The following is an 18170-nucleotide window of genomic DNA, read 5'->3' as shown; positions in this document are numbered from 1 at the left end:
TAGTTTGTATATATCAATCCCAACATCCAATTTATCCCCTCCCCCTTTGGTAACCAGAAGTTTGTTTTCCACATCTGTGTATTTCTGGTTTTGTAGATAAGTTCATCAGTAAATTTTTTTTTTTTAGATTCCACATACAAGCGATATCATATGATATTTGTCTTTCTCTGACTTACTTTACTCAGTATGACAGTCTCCATCCATGTCACTGCAAATGGCGTCATTTTGTTCTTTTTTACGGCTGATTAACATTCCTTTGTATATATGTAGAACATCTTTATCCATTTGTTTGTCAATGGACATTTAGGTTGCTTCCACTTTTTTTTTTTTTTTTGGTGCTAAACTCAAAGCAATTGGTTCTATGGTCCTTGGGGGAGGTACTTCCAGAGTATCTTAGGATTTGCCCATTTTTTCACTCACAAGGATTTATTTAGTGACCTATGTGCCAGGCCCTGGGCTGGGTGCTGGGGCTACACAGTGACCATGACACAGACCCGGCCCTCACACTGTTGATGGCCCTGGGAAATGCCAAGTAAACAGGCCATGACAGTGAGTCGTGATGAGTTGTGACAGTAAGAGGGAAAGCTCAGGGGCAAGGGTGAAAGTTAATGTCACAGCGCAGGACTGTCAGCAGGGGGTCTTCCCAGGACAGACACACCTCCCCCCACTGACCATGTCCTCTGCCTGCCTCTTATTTATAGAAGAACGTCAGCCTGCTCCAAATTCCAGAAAGTAAATTTAATCACAGAAGTGAGAAAATACAGAAACAAGGGAAATAAGCAAGATAAAATAACAATAGCTCAGCCATTAAACAATGCCAAGAACCTAAGGACCACAGATAATATTCTGAGCCATAGCCTTTGAGTTGCTCTGTAGATACTAACCCACCCCCTCACCAGGTGGAAGAAGTTAACTCTATGCTGACCACAAATCACAAAGACCCCAGGCTGGCTGGAACCAGAAAGCTGATGATGCTGACTTCCAATTACCCCACTACAAACCAATCTGAAGAAAGTCCACACGTTGATCACAACTTCACCATGTGTTTTAAAGCCATTCCCTGAAAGCCCTTGGGGTGTTCAGGTCTGTCAAGCATTAGCTGCCTGGACTACTATCTTGGTGAGTGAAAGTCACTCAGTCATGTCAAGCTCTTTGCGACCCTATGGACTATAGAGTCCATGGAATTCTCCAGGCCAGAATACTGGAGTGGGTAGCCTTTCCCTTCTCCAGGGGATCTTCTGAACCCAGGGATTGAAGCCAGGTCTCCTGCATTGCCAGCAGATTCCTTACCAGCTGAGTCACAGGGAAGCCCTTAGTACCTGCTGTAAATGCTGCACTTCACTTCACCACAATCTTGTTTCAGGAACCAGCTTTACTGTGTGTGGGTGAGCAGACACAAGTCTGGTTGGGTAATGGTTAAGACCCAGACCTGGGGGACTGGGTTTTACCCAGACAAAGGGCTTTCAGGGAAAGTCTTAGAGGGAAAAGTGTCTTCGAATCTGGGAACTGAAAGCTTAACAGAAACTATCCAGGGACAGAGGTGAGGGCATGGGAAGGAGTGTTCCAGGAAGAGGGAATAACATTTGAAGCATGTTCTGAAAAGTGTGGGAAGATGGGAAGAGTGTGAACTTCTCTTATTTGGTCCAATTCAAGGGCATTTGAAAATGCCCTTTCCAAAACTGCTGCATATCAATAACTGCATCTCTTTTCAGTGACTTGAGACTACTTCAAATGCCCCCAACCATATTTCCCCAGAGCAAATCGGCCAACCGATTGTCATTTCACTGCCACTGAGGTGTCATTTCCTGTTTAAGAGGGTAGCTGCTTTCTAAGCCTCTAAGAGCTGATGTTAAAAAGCATCTAAAACACACCAGACCACTCACCTCTCAGCAGCTCAAGTTGACTCTTAACCGTTTAGAGCTCCAAGTGCTTTATCAGTTTGTGACACTGCTAACTGAAGAGATCTTGCTCACCTTATAATCTTATCCACTGCCCCACCCTCCAACCCAAGCCAAAGTTTCAACACTTAATAAGCCTGTGGTCCTCCGAATCTAGTCTAACAAGGACATAATCCAAAACATGGGAGGACAGTACAAGGGTAGATAAATTAATCACAACATTTAGTAGAAATAGTAAAAATGTAATAGTGGAAAAATTGTAAAGAAACCTTCAATGGACCTAAATGAGTTAAGTGACTCAATACTAATGGAATATCCATTTCTGGAATTTATGAAGCTATTCACAAAGATGACAATTTTCAGTAACTTGGAAAAGGCTAATGAAAGACGACATTAAGTGAAAAAAGAAAATACAGAGAATTAGTCACACATGATTGCAACTATGTAAGAAATACAAATATGAAAAGTGCTGGAAAGAAATCTACCAAAATGAGAATAGGAGTTGAACTGTTATTTGTGGTTTTGAGCTTCTTCCCACAGTTTGTCTCTTTCCTACCCTGCATTTGTAACACCTTTAAAACTGAAATCTTATTAAAAGTAGTCACTCTTAAGAAGTTAGCAGTTTGACCATTTTCAAATCTGAGCAGCACATACACGGGAACATGAGATTTGAGTGCCTCTATGTAAATCTCCCCACGGGAGCATAGTTTTCCCTCGTGAATGAGCATGTGGGCATTGTTTCAACCCACTGATGAACAGCAGCATCTCCAGGGCAAATACGATGGAGGTTAAGGAGCACTGCCCTAAGAATATGATAGACACTGGAGAATATTAAGCAAATATGGTTAGAAAAGTTGGAGGTGAACAAGAGTTTTGGAATTAAGTTCTTTAAATCAAGTTTGGAAATTTCACCATTCTTTAGGGCTCTGAGTAAAACAATGATACGTTATTTTTTGAAGCTGAACAAAACCAGGGTCCATTTCTAATGGACTAATTCTAATGCCTGGATTCTAATGCCTGCTCTGACTTCTCTGCCATGGATAAGTTCTTTGGGGATAAATGATTTCCTATGTGTCAACTAACATATAGACAATCAACAGTGATGGCAATGATGACCTCTGGGAGGGAGTAGGAGTTACTCAGCCTTTAGAGAGAAGACAGAGTCAGGAGATTGCTCTTCTTTGTCACACCTATGAAGGCTTGACTTGAAAATAATAAACTGTTTTCTATAACTCGAGCAAGGAAGATGACAAAATCAGTCTTGTAGCAAGAGTTCTCTAGGTTATACTATAGCCAACTCCTTCCATTCAGAAAGATTAGCTAATGGCAGTTGTGGAATTTCCTTTTCTAGAGATTTGTAACAATAGGTTTGATCTATATCTGGCCTTGAATGCCTTAGGGGTCCAGTACAAAGAAGCAGAACGAACAAAAATAGCGTGCAAGCCCGTGCGCTTGCACACACACACACACAAAAACACCAAGGTGTGCCCCAATCTTCTCTCAGAGATTTTAATAGAGATTTTAAAATGATTTATTTTCTCACCCACCCTTCAGCTGAATCAATATCTGAACTGCATCAGTCGCAGAAAAAACTTAGAAAGTTGGCCAGGAGTCATTTACCTGAACTAGGAGTTCCAGCTTCCGGTCATCAAGAAGATGTACTTGACATCGACGGCCCTCCGTCATCTAAGGAGAAAGACAAATGATGGTCACCAAGAGTCTAATGGCCTTTCACAAGGTTAGAGGGTCCCCATGCTGGATGACGGCAGGCACATTCCTCTGGGCAAAACCTTCCCTGGGAGCTGGAGACTATAAGGCCAAGAAATGGCAGGACTGGTTCATTCATTCATTCAAAAATATTTATTGAACACTTTCTATGCGCCAGGTACTATTTTGGGAGCTGGTGCATAGCGGCACACAAGACTAGGTATGTGCCTGTTCTCACTGAGGTTACATCTTTATGGGGGAGATGTAAAATAAACTAGCAAATGCATATGTAACGTAATATCAGGTGGTAATAGTTCTTCCTTCTTGAGTCACTCTTCAACAATTTTGTCACTGTGCATTAGGGTCACAGTTCAGTATCTGGTCTGGGCCACCTCCCAACTCGTTCCCCTATTTGATCACAGGGAGCAAATGACCACCCCACTGGCAACTGATCTTGATTTCTGTGTTAATCATCCCCCCTCCTCAGGTATGACCCTAGTCCCTACAGAGCTATCACTTATGTTACAGGAACCCTGGAGATAAAAGCTCACAGCTGAACTTGACCTCTCACCCTTGTGCCTTTCACCAATAACATATCTGTACAATAGAAAGAGCATCTTGGCAGGCAGCAGGAGACCAAGTCAAGTCTTAACCATGCTGGTTATTGGCTGCAGGACCTTGAACAAGCCTCTGTTCATCTCTGCACCCCGATCTCAGTTATTAAAACGAGTAGGTGGGCCCACTGGGAGCAATGGTAAATGTTTAACAACCAGCTTTCTGGAAGGAAAAAGCTTTCAGAATGCTTCCAAATTTGTAGCATATGCTGGAGCCCTGGCATCATCCTCAAAGGAAATCCTCTGAAGATCAAGCTTTCTGGGAGATGTTAGACAGCCACCATTCTAACCAAAAGACTCTTGCTGCTCCAAGAAGCTTCACCACGTCTGATTTCAAGCAACTGTCAGGACAACATGCAGAGTGTTTCTAACAGACAGAGACAAAACACACCACCTCCAGGTAGAATGATGCTGGGAGAGGGCAGGGAAGCTCCATGCCTCTCCCCCATAACCTCCCTATGCATTTCTTCTATCTGGCTGTTCCTGGGTTTCATCCTTTTATAATAAACCAGTGGGGCTTTCCAGGTGGCTCACTGGTAAAGAATCTCAGTGGTAAGAACAACAACAATAAACCAGTAATCTAGTAAGTAGAAACAAAACAAGAAAAACCTAATACATACCACTTCAAGAATGGAGATCCTAGCAAAGGCCAGTAAAATAATTAGGACGTGTTAAATTGATTTACTTAGTTATTATAGTATGTATTAACTTTGTTTCAACATAACTTATTTAACTGTAAGTTTATATAATTTAGTGTTAATAATGCCTATGTTTTACAACTGGAGCACAGAATTCCTGAAAAGATAACAACTATGCTCACAAGTGAATACGAGCCACCCCAACACAGCTGCCTGGACCAGAAGACTCCAAGATTCCTTCCAGTCTTTGGCTTTACATATGGCTGTAGCCCCCACTGAAGCCACCTTCTCTTTCCCCAGCTATCAGCCATGTCATGCAGACCCAAAGGAAAGATGAGCATGGACTAATTCCAGCCTTGCCTCACTTCATGGGCATCCCAGTACGTTCTCAGGAGCGCCTTCTCCGGGAAACATGGAGAAGGCAGCCTCTTCTCTCCTTGCCCAACCTGGCTCCTTCCCTGACCACTGGCATGAGCAAAGCTGTTGTCTATTCCTACAAGAGAATTCTTTCTCCTTCCTTCAAAGAAGCCAACCAAGTCATAGTATTATTCATGCTTCCATCAAGTCATATTGTCACTCATAGTTATTCATAAGAATATGATTCAGCCATAAGAAAGGAAATGTAGCCATTTATGACAATGTGGATACACTTGTAGAGCATTCTGCTAAGTAAAATAAGTCAAGACAGAAAAAAATACTGTATGATTTCACTTACGTGTAGAATCTAAAATAAACCAATGAAACCAAAAAGCCACGAACTGCTAGATACTGGGAACATGGTGGTGGTTGCCAGAAACAGGAGAATGGGGTCGGGGGTGGAAATTGGGTGAAGCTGGTCAAAGAGTACAAGCTTCCGGTTAGAATAAATAAGACTTGGGCATGTACTGTACAGTCTGCTGACTATAGTGAATAATACAATATTGTATATTTGAAAGTTGCTAAGACAGCAGATATCAAAAGTTCTCATCACAAGAAAAAAATTTTGAAACTTATATAGATGTTAACGAGACTTATTCTGGTGATCACTTAACAACATATACAGATATCAAATTATGCTGCATGCCTGAATATAATCTTATAAGCCAACTATATCTCAATTTTTTAAAAAGGAAAACTTTTACAAAGTGAATAAAAAACTTGGCTTGAAAAAAAAAATCCATCAGCTTCATTTCAATCATTGCCCAATCTAAGATCAAAGAAAGCTACTATAATTTTAAATTATGCTAAAATATATGCTGCCATACCAAATTGTATAAATTATTCTTTTAACAAAAAAGAACACCCAAAATGTTCACGATTCAATAGGGAAGCTGACAGCAACTGCACAGGCATTTTGGATAACATTTTAGATTTTCAGCAATTAAGTTCTTATTAGGATGAACTCAAGGTCAACAGAGAGGGAGTTCTAGGAAGGCGAGTGCTACAACCATCGTAAATATGATTTTTGAATTCCTTTAAAAACCTTTATTAATATTGTTTGAGAAAATTTTCTGAAGGGTGGGGACAACATTTTTTAATTTTATATTTATTTTAACTGGCAGATAATTGCTTTACAATGTTGTATTGGTTTCTGCCATACAACAGTGTGAATCAATCATAAGTACACCTATATCTCCTCTCTCTTGAACCTCTCTCCCACCCTCCCAATCCCATCCTATCCCTCTAGGCTGTCACACAGCACCAGGTTGAGTTCCTTGTATTATACAACAACTTCAAAGCTAAGGACAATTTTAAGGAATTTTAAGAAATTCTGTTTGTCCTTTCCACATATAAAACACAAAGTTTTGAACTTCTTTTTATTGTAAACGGTTAAGGGTATAAACATGTTCTTGAGTTACTTACTCACATTCTAATAAGTTGTATAAAAACCAAGGAAAATTGGTATCCAAGAGACATTACTATATCAAATAAAGTTCTACTCACGGCCATAGAGGTAGCCTTACCATTTTTCTCAAAATATTTCCAAACTTGCAAAGTGTGATGTGACCCTGAGTTCATACCCATATCTAAAGTCTGAGACTCTCATACCTGAGTCTCATTTTCATCGGAAACATACAATTCCAATCCCTGCATCTCATCTTATCTGCTCAGACATTTAAAGAAGTAGCAGTATATTCAGATGTTAAGATCTACCCAAGGATCTTCCAACTTCATTCTTCCCTTAAACAAAATCTCACAACTAAATCTTGGGGGATTTACAAGCACACTCCCTACTCTAATAGGAAATTTGGTTCCCTGGTGGCTCAGATGGTAAAGCATCTGCCTGCAATGCGGGAGACCCAGGTTCGATCCCTGGGTCAGGAAGATCCCCCAGAGAACAAAATGGCAACCCACTCCAGTATTCTTGTCTGGAAAATTCCATGGATGGAGGAGCCTGGTGGGCTACAGCCCATTGGGCTGCAAAGAGTTGTATATGACTGAGCAACTTCACTTTCTCTTTTGGAAGGCAAACTGCCTCTGAGAAAAATCTGCACAGAGAAGTGAGTCTAAACAGAAACTCAACTTTGAATCATCATGTTTTTGAAAGCACAACTTTCTTTTGACAGCACAGCTGTGGCTCTTTTTTTCCTCAAAAAGGAGACCTGTTTGTTGTTCCACATGGAGGGAAATTGGAGCATCCTGCTTTCATCATCAGCTGAGAAAAGGTTTGCCATCCTGGGTGTGTGTAGAGAGAGAGCGGCTGGACATCTGTAGCTTTGTCTGGCTTCCCAGGCACAGTGAAATTTTCTTCTGAATACTAACAATTGCAAACTAATACTGCTTTCCTTGTTCTCATTTTCAGCTGCTCGGGCACAACTGGAGGGCTGGCATTACCCTCAAAGGAAATCCTTTCGGAGAACAAGGCTTCTTGCAGATGTCAGCTGGCTACCTCTCCAGCCATGAATCGACTTGTTACAGAACAATTCTATACCAAGCAGACGCCTGCCAAGTGCACTGTGATGCCAAAGGATACACAGAATAGTGTTATTTTGGAAATAAGGTGTCCGCTCCATTTATCCAACTTTGCTGTTAAGACATACAGTGAATCACGAAAATTATGCACAAACATAGAAATGCATGTATGATACAAGCTTAAGTGAACACAGCAGAATATGAACTGTCTACTATAAAGGTAGCCAATAAAATTGTGGGAATTAAGAGGCAAAAATAAAATAATTGATGTGCTGGGGTAGTAGGGTTATGGGTGGTCCTCCACCCAAATACGACCTCACATCTTTCTTTCTTTTTCAGTTAAAAAATGTAAAAAAGAAACTTTATCTGGAAAAATGAAGGACTCTGCTTGAGGTCAGCTATAGGAAATGGGGCTTGAGAGGTTTCCTTCTCAGCAAATTCATTTTAGATTGCCTGTGAGATATTAAAATTAATTTTAATTAGAGTTTGGTTGATTTACAATGTTGTATTAGTTTCTAATGTAGAGCAAAGAAAATCAGCCATACATATATCTACTCTCTTCTAGACTCCATTCCCATATAGCTCATTACAGAGCACCGAATGGAGTTCCCTGTGCTATACAGTAGGTCTTTATTAGTTATCTATTTTACATGTAATAGTGTGTAGACATGAATCCCAATCTCCCAATTTATCTCTCTCCGCCCCTTGGTAGCCATAAGTTTGTTTTCTACATCTGTGACTCAATTTCTGTTTTGTAAATAAGCTCATTTGTACCAATTTTCTATGATTTTAACATACCAAGTCACAATAATTAATGTACAAATGAGAAATGCAATGGTCACAGACATTAGAACTGTTAAGACTGAAGGTCTCCCACCTTCTCTCCCTGCAGGAGGGAACTTGACTGTGACCAGAAGAGGTCCGGGGAACACAGAATGTGAAATAGGGGATTAGAAGTATCTGTGTTTGAGAGCCTCCATCCACCAGAGCCTGACATATTCCTGATGGCAGAGGGGGTCTGTCCCAATATGACAGAGGGGTCCCCTCTGCAGGGTGTTACTGAAAAACAACTACCTAACCAGTGACGACAAACTCCCCCAAAGGGTGATTTTGAAGAGCTTTACATGAAGAGGCACCAGGTACTGAGCTCATCATGTGAAAACATGTTCCATTAGGAATATTTTCTCTTCAAATTCAAAACGAAGTAAACCCAGATTCAATATTCTTCTCATTATCACCTTTCCCTCCACCTAACAGCCCCCTCTCCCTCTCTGAGTCATTTCTTGCATGTCCGCTCCACCCTATTCTTGTCACTCAAGTAATGTGTCTACTATGCTATGCACACCACAAAGAAATAACCCTAGGCCCTGTTAATAATATTTTCATAGAAAACTAATGATATTGTGCCAAAGACGGTAGGGTAACAGATCTTGAATTCAGAAAAACATATGCTTTTAAAAAATTAAAATAAATTAACACATGTTACCATGATATTTCCTGAGATTAATTTATACTGGAACTGTTACCACTAAGACATTGGGGGCTGGGGGGAGTGTAGGGTGGGGGAGGAGAGCCAGGTTCACAGTTAGCACATGACTACTTGTTCTGTGCCTAATAAGTCACCACGTTGCAATTCACATTCATTCTAGAGATGATACTTTATGGAGCAATAAAATAAGAAATATTAAAGACTCACTGGAGTTGCATGAAACAAAGAATTAACATTTCCAAGGCACACTTCGGAAAACTATCAATACTCCTCCAAACACCCTGAAATCTTATCCTTTAAAACGTTATCATCGGAACTTCCTTGGCAGTTCAGCGGTTAACACTTTGCCTTCCAATGCAAGGGATGTGGGTTCGATGTCTGGTTGGGGAACTAAGATCCCACATGCCACAGGGCCAAAACATCAAAACATAAATCAGAAGCAATATTGTAACAAATTCAATAAAGAATGGGGCATCCTGAGGATGCCAGAAGCATGACAGCAGCACCTCACAATCTGCCCTCTGACCCAGGCCCCTCTGTGGCTCAGAAGGAAATTCCAGATTTATGACGATGAGTTCCCAGGGCAACTCATTGTTGGAGCATCTGCTCTCTGGGTCACCTCAACGTGTCACATCCCTTCAGTTTCCTCTGCAGACAAATGAAGACCAGGGACTCACCTAAGTACCAGAAAGTCACAGGATCCCAGAATCTCCAGAATCATGAAGCTGTCATACCCAGGAGACGGATAAACACAGCACATCCACAGCAGCCTCGAGAAAGTCAACCCCACCGTAAATAAACTCACAGAAAGGATAGTAAACAAATTAAAAGTTGTTTAAAATATTCATCGTTGGGACTTCCTTGGAGGTCCAGTGGTTAAGAATTCACCTGCCAAGGCAGGGGACATGGGTTCGATCCTGGTCCAGGAAGATCACACACCATGAGGCAACTAAGCCCGTGGCCACAAGAGAAGCCACCGCAATGAGAATGTCACACACCGCAACTCTGCAACTAGAGTCCCTGTTCCCTGCAACTAGAGAAAGCCCACACGCAGCAACAAACACCCAGCACAGCCAGAAATAAATAATTATTAATTTTTTTTAAAAGCTGTTAAAAAATATTCATCCATCTGCTACCCACATCTAACCTGTGCTATGGAAATATCAGATATAATAAGCTATTGTAATATTATAACATAGTAAAAGTGCATGAGGAGCCTCTGCCCACAACCTTTAAGAAAAATTGAAAAAGTATATTGTCCTTTTTATTATAATTTTTCCTCTGTCTGATTTATCTCATGGTTACTATTTTTGTCTTTAAGTGACATTGTATTAAAATCAAGAAGCTAATGGAAAGAAAGAAGATACCAGGTACTAGACAGAAGCCCGATTCAGGGAGAATAACCTTATCCTGACTTTGCTCCATGACTTCTGGCAAATTATGTCACCTCTGCCTTTACTACGAGTCTCCGAGGTACAGAAGGACACACACAGGCGTGTCCTTGAGGTTCTTGGCTGCTGAATACAGTCAGAACTGATAAAACCCAGATGAAAATGATTAAATGTGTCTTTATCAGAAACAAATTCACGTGACAATGCAATGTAATAAGAACTGAAACAGGCTAGCATTCTTCAGAGCTTCAAGCGTGCATTTGATGAGGTCATGAGTGTAGTTAGTGGTTCACTGGAGGATCTTTGGAAAGCAAATTGTGGTGGTGGTGATGCTGCTGTCTGGGTCTCTCTGCCTCCAGCAAAAGGAAATTGGGTTTTCTCTGGTAACGCAGGAAGAGAGGTAATGGTGCTGTGGAGCACTAAGGGCTGAGGACAACAGAGGGCTGCCGTGGCCCAGCATGTCACAGGGAAGAAGAAATCTGATTCCATACTGGATCTGTTTCTTTTTCTTTAACCTTTGTATTCCATTGCTTGAAAGAATGCTGCCTACAGTCTGAAATATACAGGACACCCCATTCTCAAGGCTCTGACCTTTAAAAGTATAACTTTTCTATTCATATAGAGATAAAAAGTTGCAAAATAGAGAAGAACATTTATCTTGTTGGAGCTTTATAGCAACACTGTGACCAGAACTATGGTGACAGCTGCAAGACCAAAGGATTCCAACACCAGGAAGTTGGCCATAACCAACCACACCCCATCTCCTTCAGTATAAAAGAAGCCTGAATTCTAATTAAAGCAAGCTGGTTCTTTTGGACATGAGTCCACCATCTCTTTGATCTGCTGGCTTGCTGAATAAAGGCTGTTCATTGCTCCAACAACTCATCTCTCAATTTATTAGACTGTCATGCAGCAAACAGTACAAGCTCTGACTTGGTAACAAGTGGACAATTTTAGTCCCCAATTCTGCTGCCCTGCAGACCACTGCTGTGTGTGATCAAGCCACGAGTCCTTCTGGACCATCATTTCCATCCTCTCCAGATGGGGCTGCAGGTGAGAGGGTCAAAAAATTCATTATCAATCTTGGGGCATAAAGTTGAGATAATGAGGGACAGACAAAGGAGAGGACAGCCAGTCGTCTAATGGGCTCATGTGATCCCACTGAGGAGGAGCTCCCAGCCAGGGCTCTGTTGTAGGATGTACGGAAAGAGGGGACTTTTTTTCTCTTCCAGCAAGACACTGCAATCTGAGGACAAGCTATAGACATGGAGGTCGGACAGGTGTGTCTAAGATCCAGAAGGTCAAGGCCCAAGAGGGGCATTTCAGTCCAGGGCTAGAGTGTGACAATCAGACTCTCCTGTCTGAGAGCCAACTACATAGGATGAAAAGCACACTGGGAAAGCCACACGCATGGGCCCTGTCTATGCACCACAGACACCCGCTTAGTGAAAGAAAGTGAAAATGAAAGTCGTTCAGTTGCGTCCAACTCTTTGTGATACCATGGACTATACTGTCCATGGAATTCTCCAAGCCAGAATACTGGAATAAGTGGCTGTTCCCCTCTCTAGGGGATCTTCCCAACCCAGGGATCGAACCCAGGTCTCCTGCATTGCAGGTGAATTCTTTTCCAGCTGAGCCACCAGGGAAGCCCAGACACCTGCTAAGTGACCACAGAATAGTGACGATACTATGGTTTGGTTAACAGACATGAACGGAAGTGCAGGTGAGGCGTCCGGTTCCTGGAAGGCAGCAGTGCTTTCTGAATTACATTCTAACCAGCTGGACACTGAAAGAAGAGTGACCTGGCCATCACACTCGGCTCCCACTGCTGCCAGAGCATCTTCTGAAGACAATGATTTTCTTGACCAACATTTTGAGTAGATTAGCAAGATCTCAATCTACTAATGCAATCCAAAATACATCTACTAGCACATATTCACCTCATTCACAGCACATCTACAGGCAAGCTTTTGATTTCTACCCAAAAAAGTTGTTTCCACACAACTTTGGTGCTGCAAGCAGAACAACTAAAGTCTTTGAAGATCCACGGAGATTCCACGCTACTTGATGTTGTATTATTATGATCATTATTTGGAGAGGGCTGGGTAAAAGGAATAGCGCCTTCGCATAAGTGAAGGTGAGTTGGGAGTTTCAACATGAGAGAGAATCCTGAGAAGTCTGGACAGAGGATGTCTGGGAACAGCAGGATCCTGAGCAGATCTGGACAGAAGACCTCGGGGAATAAAGGCCCAAGAAGGAGATTCTTGATGAGGTTGTAAAACATCTCTTGTTGATTATACACTGTTGCTACCACTTGTGAGAGACTAATACTTGAATGCTGGATCACGAGCCCTCTGAGATCTGGCCTCATCTCACCAGACCTGTTTTTTTCTTTTCCCCCCAAATGCTCTCCTTCCTCCCTAACCCCATCCCTGAAATTCCAAGACCAGTCCAAGTCTAGGACTCAACTGCCCTGGACTTCTAAGTTCTGTTCCTCTGAGGGCCACCCTTGCTTCCAGATCCAGCCCATGCCGTCTCTTTGGCCTGGAACCACTTTCTCTTTCTTCATGTCCCCAAAGGACAATCCCTGCCTGCCTGGTTCAGACTGCACACAAATCCAGGGGCTGGAGACACAGCAGTGACCAAAGTAAGCTTCATCTTATTTCTCGGAGGTCACTAGTTTAAGGAAAAGATGGACATGACTTTCACTCATTCTTCCAGACTCTAAGATGATGCACAAGCTTTCTCCGCCCCACTGGTGGGGGAACGGGTTGATTTCCCAGCCTGGTCTGGCAATTCTGATGCCAGGCCTCGAGCCTCTCCTGCCTCTGTCCTCCCCAGGTCACTGTGCCAGGGCTTAGAGAAGATGGGAGGAAGGCTTTGGGGCTGGACCACCTAGGTTCGTGTCTTATCCCAGCTTCACCAGGGGCTAGCTGGGTGTGAACCCACAAGAACTTCACCAACTTGTGCCTCATTCCTCAGTCTCTGAAATGGAGATCACCCTCATGCCAACCTCGTGGGGCTGCCAAAAGGAATAACCAAGTTAACATATACAGTGTGTGGAACTCTGCTTGGCACAGAAGGCTCTAGTTCGGGAAGGGGACGTTTGTCTGATCAGCATTGTCAGACAGATGAGAGACAATGCATCCTGACCTGCAGCATGGAATCCGGTTTTCATCAATGATGCACACACCCCTCCCCTACCGGCACAGGATGGCCTTGATGAGGCTGCAACTTTTTGCCACTCACACTAGGCTGTCCATTACTGTGGCTGGGTGGAAAGGGATGATGGGCCAGGTGGGTATCTTTTGGATAGCTATTCCCTGTGCTGAGTAAGTACCAGGCCTTCACAGAGCAGAGTCCCTGGGGCCCTGGTCATGTGTTGGCATCCACAGAGAGCTGATGGAAGGCACGCCAGAGCCAGTGGAGGAATGGAGGTTTAGGGGTGTCAGTACCCCATGCTGACATTGGTGGGGACCACAGGAACTGCTGGGCAATATACAGTCTATTATCAGAGGAGGAGATGAAGCCCTTCTGCTGCCAAGACCCCACCTGATTCTCTCAGCAGATTCAGGGTGTTCTTTTTTTTCAGGTGTTATTCTTACTGACAACTGTTTATAACTCGGTGTCCATGAAGACATCCTTCAAAGGTGACTGGGAAGGTATAAAACCCAAAGAAACAAAACATGCAAAGGAAGCAGCAAGAACCCTTCTAACCCACCCAACATTCCAGGGTTCTCCTTGAAGTGAGCAAAGGAGAAAGAAAATGACACTTGTGCTTAGGCAGGTGGAGTTCTGACTTCAGAGTCTCAGAGACAAGAGTGTTGGTGGACCTGAGGGATGGGCTGGAGAGGGAGGTGGGAGAGGCGTTCAGGAGGGAGGACACATGTACATCCATGGCTGATGTATGGCAAAAATCACTACAGTACTGTAAAGCAATTAGACTCCAATTAAAATAAATTAATTAATTAAAAAAAGAAACCATAAAAGTTATAAGCAAAAAAAAAAGAAAAGAAAAGAGTGTTGGGTGGAATGGAGATGCTTCTTACATAAGAAAAGGCAAGGATCTATAGTTTCCTTTGTTCTGATGACTGCACTTGGATTTTTTATAGAAAAGGACTGATAGGTATTCCTAAGGGGGCTCCAGACTCAAGGAAAATGGTTTTAAAGTCCAGAAAAAAAGATGAGGTTGACTCTGTGGATCTGCAAGAATATCATTTGCATGAGATTGAAATTTCAATACAAAAACTTTAAAGATAAAACTAACACAATAAAAATAAAATTGAATGAGAAAGTGAAGATTCTGACATTCAAAGAACAAAGTATCTGCATGAAGAATTCACAAAGGAATTTAGTATAATATATAATTTAGTATATTTTAGTATAATATATACAACGTGTCAAGGGCATGAAATACATTATATATGTGATGCACATAGATGAGGAAGTGTCACAACCCTAGAGGGACAGAGTTGGAAAACTGAGACAAAGGTTTACAATGAGGAACATCTAAGGACAATAGAAGAGCCTTTAAAGATACATCCCAAGAAATAAGAGGGAGGAAAGGAATGTTTTCATTGTTTGACACCAATAAATCTTTGTTAAAAGATGAGCTGCTGGACCACTTAGATCCTGTTTAGTTTCAGTCTCCTCACCAAGAAGGTACGTGGTAGGACTAATGACTAAAAGAATGTAAATTGCACTTACTTCCCCTGTGGTCCAGTGGTTGAGAAGCCACCTGCCATTCCCGGGGACGTGGGTTCAATTCCTGGTCCAGGAAGACTCCACGTGCTGTGAGGCAACCAAGCCTGTGTGCTGCAACTGCTGAGCCTGTGCTCTAGAGCCCGTGTGTTGTAACTACCAAAGTCCGCACACTTAGAGCCCATTCTCCGCAACAAGAGAAGCCACCACAGTGAGAAGCCCAGAACCACAACTAGAGAAAGCCCACATGCAGCACCGAAGACCCAGCACAGCCAAAATAGAATTAATTAATTAAAAAAAATTTTAAGAATATAAACTGTACTTCTTTTCCCAGAATAAATTCCGAGTGGTTCATACAGTGAAATATTAAAATAGACAGGCTTATCATGTTTTTTTAAGTATAAAAGCAATGGATGGGCCAAAAGGGGAAAATGCATACAGTTGATTACATTTTAAAATTCTTTTTCAAAAAACTAATTTTACTCTGTAAATCACCATAAGCAAAAAGAAAAAACAAATGCCGAGTTGGTATGGTTAACAACTATAAAGTGATTAATATGTTAAAGATAAAATTATTTAATTATTAGATGATTATAAGTTAAGTAGAAGACCACTTGGAGAAGGCAATGGCACCCCACTCCAGTACTCTTGCCTGGAAAATCCCATGGGCGGAGGAGCCTGGTGGGCTACAGTCCATGGGGTCGCGAAGAGTCGGACACGACCGAGCGACTTGACTTTCACTTTTCACTTTCACGCATTGGAGAAGGAAATGGCAACCCACTCCAGTGTTCTTGCCTAGAGAATCCCAGGGACGGAGGAGCCTGGTTGGCTGCCGTCTATGGGGTCACACAGAGTCGGACACGACTGAAGCGACTTAGCAGCAGTAGCAGCAGCAGAAGACCACTAATATCCTACTGGAAATTAAATTGCAAATGGCTGAAGAGTTCACAGGCTTCCCTGATAGCTCAGCTGGTAAAGAATCCGCCCGTAATACGGGAAACCCTGGTTCAATTCCTGGGTCGGAAAGATTCCCTGGAGAAAGGGGTAGGCTACCCACTCCAGTTTCTTGGGCTTCCCTGGTGGCTCAGATGGTAAAGAGTCTGCCTGCAATATGGGCAGATTCACATTGCAGAGTTCATCTCCTTTGATAATAATTTCTCCTCTAGAAGAGATCTATCCATCTCTCTAGTAATCCAGGGAGTAAACCAGTGACCAACCCTCATGAAATAAGAGAAATGAGGTTAGAAGATTATACCTAGCTGTGTCCATCATAATATGTGTTCATCTGCAAATATTTATGGCACATTAAAATATATTTAATGATGAACACAATTTTGTTCCTATATTTAATGAGCTTTTATGTTCAGCAGAAATACCTAAGTTAAGAGGAAATTACAGTGTAATGTGTGACAAGGGGGTGAGTATAAGATGCAATGGAGCAGAGGGTGGGGGGACCCTCACTCACATCTGGGAGATTGGTGAATGCTCAGGTGAGGAAGTGCCGTCGGAAGAGAGGACATCCAGCAGAGATGACCTGATGTAAGAAGACCTGGGTGGAAGAGAATGTGGTGTGTTTTCAAAACATCAGCTGGGCAGCAAAGCCGTGAAAAGTACAGCTGGAGAATCCTCTTTACAAGAGGAAGGAGGAACAGCTTCTAGCCTAGAGTCTGAGGATGGCTAAATCACTGATGTATCTACTGGACAATATTTTCACATCAATCCAATCCTAACTGGTGTAAAAATGAGGGGAGTATAGAAAGAGGGTTCTAATTGCAAGTGATGAGACTAAGTGCTTTAGAAAAGATACAAGCAGTTGGAAAACTATAAAGAGATACTATTATAGGGATTTCCCTGGTGGTCCAGTAGCTAAGACTTGGGTGCTTCCAATGTAGGAGGCCCAGGTTCAATCCCTGGTCGGGGAACTAGATCCCACACATCACAAGGAAGATCAAAGATCCAGCATGCTGCAGCTAAGACTCGGCGCTGTCAAACAGTTACATACATAAATATTTTAAATAAGAATGTAGGTAACAAACTATAGTAGTACCTGTGACCTTCAGATCAATAAAATCACAGATATTTTCATGTCATAAAAAGAGATGCTATCATAAATATAAGCTCTCCATATGACATCCGTATGACGTCCTCACAACTTATAACCAGACGCAGAAAGTGTGCCAACCACATTTACAGATGACAAGAGGCTTGTTTAGATGGTAACTTCAACAGCTACAAAGTGAAGTCATATTGTTTATGGTTTCAGGTCCTGTTCTCTGTCCACATGCTAGAAGTACAGCATCCTGAATAATGAAATCAGGATGCCTCCTATATCCTACTACAGTTAACCATGTCTGGAAATCTGTGTTGAATTCTGAATACAGTATTTTAGGTACCAAATGAAAGAACCTGGAGCAAAGCCAAGGAAGGGTAACCAGAGGAGGTAAAGATCTGGAGACCATGTCTTCCCAGGGCTGATGGGAAAGCTGCATATGGGCTTAAACAGCAAAGGCTCCATTGACAGGATGACCCTGTCATCTACCGCCCATGCATGACCCCCCAGGCTACCTGCTCTCATAGAACCGGCATGGGATGCAAACCGGCATGGGTGACACGTGCCACCCATGGCTGAGTCCCGGGGCCCAGTGCACAGACGCCAAGTCCTCCAGGTTTGGAAGGCAGTGCTCCAGCCCAAGAACTGATCCTTCCGAGACTGAGGCTGAAATCAGCCCAAATTTCCAATGGCATCACACACAGCAGACCCGAGGCACACAGTCCTGCGGGGTGGTCCCAGCTCCGGCAGGAAGCAGCGAGCCCTCGGCCCTCCCTGGCCCAATGCCGCC

At 42.7% G+C, this 18170-nt stretch overlaps 1 protein-coding gene across 9 annotated transcripts in view; it reads right to left on the bottom strand.

The window, feature by feature from the left end:
• FRMD4A (FERM domain containing 4A) overlaps window positions 1-18170 on the bottom strand; it is a 682056-nt gene that overhangs the window by 220413 nt on the left and 443473 nt on the right. For all 9 annotated transcript variants that reach the window (XM_027559897.1, XM_027559895.1, XM_027559900.1 and 6 more), the window contains one exon: window positions 3519-3584. In XM_027559897.1, coding sequence (XP_027415698.1) covers window positions 3519-3584 — 66 coding nt within the window. The remainder of the gene's footprint in view (window positions 1-3518; window positions 3585-18170) is intronic.

The sequence above is a fragment of the Bos indicus x Bos taurus genome, chromosome 13 (genome assembly GCF_003369695.1).
Source record: "Bos indicus x Bos taurus breed Angus x Brahman F1 hybrid chromosome 13, Bos_hybrid_MaternalHap_v2.0, whole genome shotgun sequence".
Classification (NCBI taxonomy): domain Eukaryota; kingdom Metazoa; phylum Chordata; class Mammalia; order Artiodactyla; family Bovidae; genus Bos; species Bos indicus x Bos taurus.
This window is presented reverse-complemented; position numbering and strand designations above follow the sequence as displayed.